The sequence below is a fragment of the Coffea eugenioides genome, chromosome 1 (genome assembly GCF_003713205.1).
Source record: "Coffea eugenioides isolate CCC68of chromosome 1, Ceug_1.0, whole genome shotgun sequence".
NCBI classification, from domain to species: domain Eukaryota; kingdom Viridiplantae; phylum Streptophyta; class Magnoliopsida; order Gentianales; family Rubiaceae; genus Coffea; species Coffea eugenioides.
Genome location: NC_040035.1, coordinates 3,492,433 through 3,497,389, shown reverse-complemented (window position 1 = coordinate 3,497,389; position 4,957 = coordinate 3,492,433). Strand labels below are relative to the sequence as shown.

Here is a 4,957-nt window from a genome sequence, read left to right as displayed (position 1 = left end):
CTCAATTAATTTTTGATTTGCATCCCTATTTGATATAACCATATCCTTTCTCAATTTATTTCTAATTTATATCTCTATTTGATATATACTATCATTTTTAAGTGTGTACAGCAAAAGTTGCTATAGTAGAAAATGGGACAATTAAACCGTAATTCCACTTAATTTGGATTGTTTCTTTGTCATTTTGCTTCTTTTAGTGTTAGCCATTTGTTAAAATCTTTGTCATTGGATGGTAAGTTCTAAGGACCTAGATTATATCGTACACTTGGAATGATAGTTTGGTTATATTGCACTAGATAAAGCCCTACTCCATCTTCTTGCTCTTTGCAGTTGCTTTAACTCAAAAATCAACTCCTTTCTTTTTCTCATTATGCCTGATTTTCTCTTTCTCAATTCCCACCCTAAACACATGCTATTTACTGTTGTAATCTAGCCACATTCTCAAGTAGATGTAAACAAATAAGAGATCAGAGATCAGGTCTAGAGATGCAATTACATGATTTGGTTATCAATGGCTTTATTTAGAGACCTTGATGACAAGGAACTAGGGATGGAGATTTTAAATGATAATTAAAAAAGCTTGATGACAACGCAACAGAGATGAAGATTTTAAAAGATAACTAGGAAAACTTGATGCCAAGGTAGTAGAGATAGACAAGATTTTAATAGATAATTATACCTTGGTGACAAGGCCTAGAGATGGGGATTTTAAAAGTTAATTATAAAGAATTGGATATGGATAATCGATGTGAATTGGCACTGTTGAAAAGAAAAGCTCGCTTGGGGGATGAAGTTGCTACTAACCTCTATGAGGGATGAAATTCCTACTATGTTGACTTATATAGCTCTGGAGGACAGGCGTCGTGTTTACTTGTTGAAACAACGCCAACAAGCGCTGTATTCTTTTGTTTAGACAATGTGGATTTTGCATGATTCTTTATGATTGATTCGGTGAATTTAAATGAGGTCAAGAAGATGAGATATAATTTGAATCGCATTCTTATACTTGTTTGGGAAAATCGCCAATTTAGTTCTCAAACTATTTTACTAAGCCGATTTGGTCCCTCAATATTTTATCACACAAATTAAATCCCTTAACTAAAATTATTGTGCCAATTGAGGACCTATACAGCGTCGCCACCCAAAACTCATGTATCTGTACAGAAACCAACGGCGAGGCAGGGGCTTTTTTGGAAGTACACATCCTAATTTCTACGGGAAGCAAGACAGATCCCATTTTGCATCCAAATTGGGAAAACCTGTGAAATTAGGGGTTTTCCAAGACATAACCCATTTTGCATCCAAATAGCGAAAGAAATTAGGGGCTTGAAACCAATTCCCAATTACCAGCAATGGAGGGAGATAAGATGACGAAAACAGAGCGGAATGGAGAAATTGATTCATAGGCAGCATAGCAGAGCAAGGAAAAGCTCGAGGATGAAAATTCCGACGGAATGGCAGCGAGGATTTCCGGTAAGTCTTGGCCTGCATGTGCGATGTTTGAAGTTAATTTTTTTGCTAATAAGTTGAAGTTCGCATCTTATAGACGTTGTTGGTTGTTGAACTACAGTTGGTAGATTTTCCCTTTTCTAATTTAAATGATAGGATTTTGGTAGATATGAGATGTGGGGTATGTGTAGTGGACTCTCTTGTTATTTTAGTTTCGGTGGTCCTTTGCTGTGAAAAATGCACTATGTTGTTGTTCTCATGCTACCTAATTGGGTTACAGGATAGTGACCGAGCATGTGGATGCCTAATTAAATTTTTATTTTTTTTTATGCCAAAAAAAAACACAGGACATGAGCTGGACCGCTTTACACTAAAAATATATTACGGTGGGGTATATTTTGGACCACCACAAGAAAAGTATGTGGGGGGGAGTATGGAATCATTTGAAGGTGTTATTGCAAATGTAGTTAACATGTCACATCTCCATGGCTTTTGCACTCTTGTCGGATGTGGAAAAAATGTGAAAATGCTTTATAGAGTTCCTTGTGGAGATTGTAGCTTCAAACTACGGAATATAGAAAGTGAGGATGATGTTATAGACATGGCATGTATTGGGAAACAAACTGGCATGGTTGAGGTGTACTTGGTGCAGGAATTTCATATTAGATTTATTGATAGTAAAGTGGGCAGTTCTAATGTGGATATTGGAGAGGCTGGTATATCAAATGAAGATGCTTTTTATGTTGACATCACGTTTGAGGAGTCTACCACATTTGAAGAAACCACGGTGCCAATTGAATGAATGGAGGAAGAAAATGGCTATGGGATTGAAGAAGATGTACAATCAGATTCTACAGAAAATGAAAACTTGGTGGATAGTGATTACGACTTTAGGGATGATGAAGATGATGTGATTTTCAAAAAATCTGTTGTCGATGCTGATAAAGAGCTTGAAAAAGTGAAAGAGACAACAGAAACAGTTGTTGATGAGAGCAAGAATGAAGGCAGAAAAAATGAACAAAAAAAGCCTGTTGTTGAAGAAGCATTTAGGTAGCAAAATAGGAATGATACAACTACTGACTTCAAGTTGTACCATGAAGAAAATATTCAAGTGCATGAGGCATCAGAGTCAATGAATTCTGAAGAGTTAAATAGCAATGATGAAGCCTCGAAAGAAGATAGTTCAAAGAGGAGAAAGCCAAGATACGTGAGGTTTAGACCTGAGCGTGATATGGTCGATCCAAAATTCTTTGTTGGGCTGTTGTTTGATGATAAACGGATATTTAAACAAGCTATTGATTATTATGGAGTTAAATGGGGTAAATATTTTAGGTGGGGTAAACATGACACGTCTAGAATGCGGGCTAAATGCAATAGTGCAAATTGTGACTGGTTCATTTATGCTTCTAAAGAGGTTGATAGTGACGCTTTTGTTATTAGAACCATGGGACCATCTTGCAATTGTGGTAGGACTTTTCATCACAAGCGTGCCAATTCAGGTTTCCTAAGTAGACACTATATGGACTTTCTTAGATTAAATAAGAGGGTGAGTGTCACAGAATTTAAGGAGAAGGTGCACTTAGAGCTAAATGTGAATATCACAAGAGACCAAGTGAGTAAGACCTTCATGAAGGCAAAGCTTTTGATCTATGGCAGTTACAAACAACAATACACAAAGCTGTGGGACTACTGCGAAGAGTTGTTAAATTGCAATCCTGGCTCAACGATACATATGGAGACAACGGTTGATGATATAAGTGGTAAGAAAAGATTTCAAAGGATATACATATGCTTTGAAGCATTGAAAAAAGAGATCAAGGCTGGTTGTCGACAATTGATTGGTTTAGATGGTTGCCACTTGAGGGGTCCACATCCAGGAGTATTGTTGACTGCTATTGGAATTGATGCCAACGATTGTATCTACCCCATTGCATATGCAGTAGTTGAAATTGAGAATAAGAGTTCATGGAAGTGGTTCGTGAAGTTCTTGAAACATGACTTGTGCATTCATGAACAAAAAACATGGACTTTCATCAGTGATAGACAAAAGGTAATTACAATCTTCTTGCTTTTTGGATTACCTAGGTTGCAATTAATGTAAATATAATACGTATTTTTTTAAAAAAATTGATGGTTACACCCTTAACAGGGATTGGGGTCTGCCATTCATGAAGTCACTCCGGGTGTGGAGCATCGGCATTGTGTAAGGCATCTACACAATAACATGAAGAAGTCGCATTCAGGTGAATCAATAAAAGCAAGATTTTGGGCTTGTGCAAGGTCATTATACATGCGCAAATTTGAGAGTGAGATGGATGCTTTAAACGGGTATGACTACAATGCTCATAAGTGGCTGGTGGACAATATAAATCCAAGACAATGGTCAAGATCACATTTTGGAGAAACAACTAAGTGCGATATCCTACTGAATAACCTTTGTGAGAGTTTCAATGCTGTAATCTTGGAAGCTAGAGAGAAACCAATCCTGGGTATGTTGGAAACCCTTAGAATTTACCTCATGGATAGGATGCGGATGAAAAAGGAATGGATGAAGAAGAGGACTGATGTAATATGTCCAAAGATTCAAAAAAAGCTTGAAAAGGCAAAAAATGAGGCTGCCGCCAATATTGCTAGACACTCAGACAACAAAAGATTTGAAGTGCAGCATATCTACGGTGGAACCTATGTGGTTGATGTCGAAAGATGCACATGCACATGTAGAAAGTAGGAGCTCACGGAATTGCCCTGTTGCCATGCAGTTTGTTGTATTTCACTAATAAATGCCACACCAGAGGACTACGTGCACAGCTACTACTTGAGAGAGGCATATTTGGCCGCATACGAGCCAGCTATTGCTCCATTACCGGGACCTAATGCTTGGAGGGATTCTGGTAAGATCCCAATCCTTCCACCAAAGAAGTTGAGACTTTCTGGTAGGCCAAGAAAAGCAAGGAGGAGGGAACCAGATGAACCTCGAAAGAGTAATAATGGAGTGACTAAACTGTCAAGAGCTGCAGGTACACTAAGTTGCTCAAAATGTCATGAAAAAAGACATACGGTAAGGAAATGTCTATTGGTTATACCAGCTAAGCATTTAGTTGGCCATGGCACTGGAAGGGGTCATTCTCTCAGCAGCAACAAATGCAGCAAATGTCATGTGGACGGTCACAATCGAAGAACATGTCCAACTAGTCATCCCGAGGGCCACTCTGATGTTGTAGGGACTGACTTAGACCATAGCCAGGCTGGTATACGTCCGCTTTTACATATTTTTGAACACTGCTATTCTGCCAAAATATTGGAAATGTCTTTTGTTGTTTTGTCTAACTTTTTAAAATTTTCTCATATCAACAAGCATAACCAATGGATGAACAACCTGTAGCGGGTGAACAACAACCAGGTGAAGGCTGCCATGTGGACATACAAGCTGTTGTTCATCAAGAAAATGGTAAATAAATTTGATGGCATATGGTTAATCTGCGAAAAGTTATGTTTCAGTGAATTTGAG

General features: G+C 38.0%; 1 protein-coding gene across 1 annotated transcript; it reads left to right on the top strand.

Annotated features, from left to right (window-relative positions):
- The first annotated feature begins 2,581 nt into the window (after nucleotides 1-2,581).
- LOC113765669 lies at nucleotides 2,582-4,177 on the top strand. The gene is made up of 2 exons (XM_027309908.1): nucleotides 2,582-3,499; nucleotides 3,599-4,177. Exons 1-2 carry the CDS (start codon nucleotides 2,582-2,584, stop codon nucleotides 4,175-4,177), a joined length of 1,497 nt encoding a protein of 498 aa, XP_027165709.1.
- The last annotated feature ends 780 nt before the right edge of the window (nucleotides 4,178-4,957 follow it).

Excerpts from the sequence above, each read along its gene's own strand:
- LOC113765669 (XM_027309908.1), top strand. The coding sequence starts at position 2,582 with ATGAATTCTGAAGAGTTAAATAGCAATGATGAAGCCTCGAAAGAAGAT. Across the intron at positions 3,500-3,598 it reads TCATCAGTGATAGACAAAAG|GGATTGGGGTCTGCCATTCA; the intron begins GTAATTACAATC and ends CACCCTTAACAG.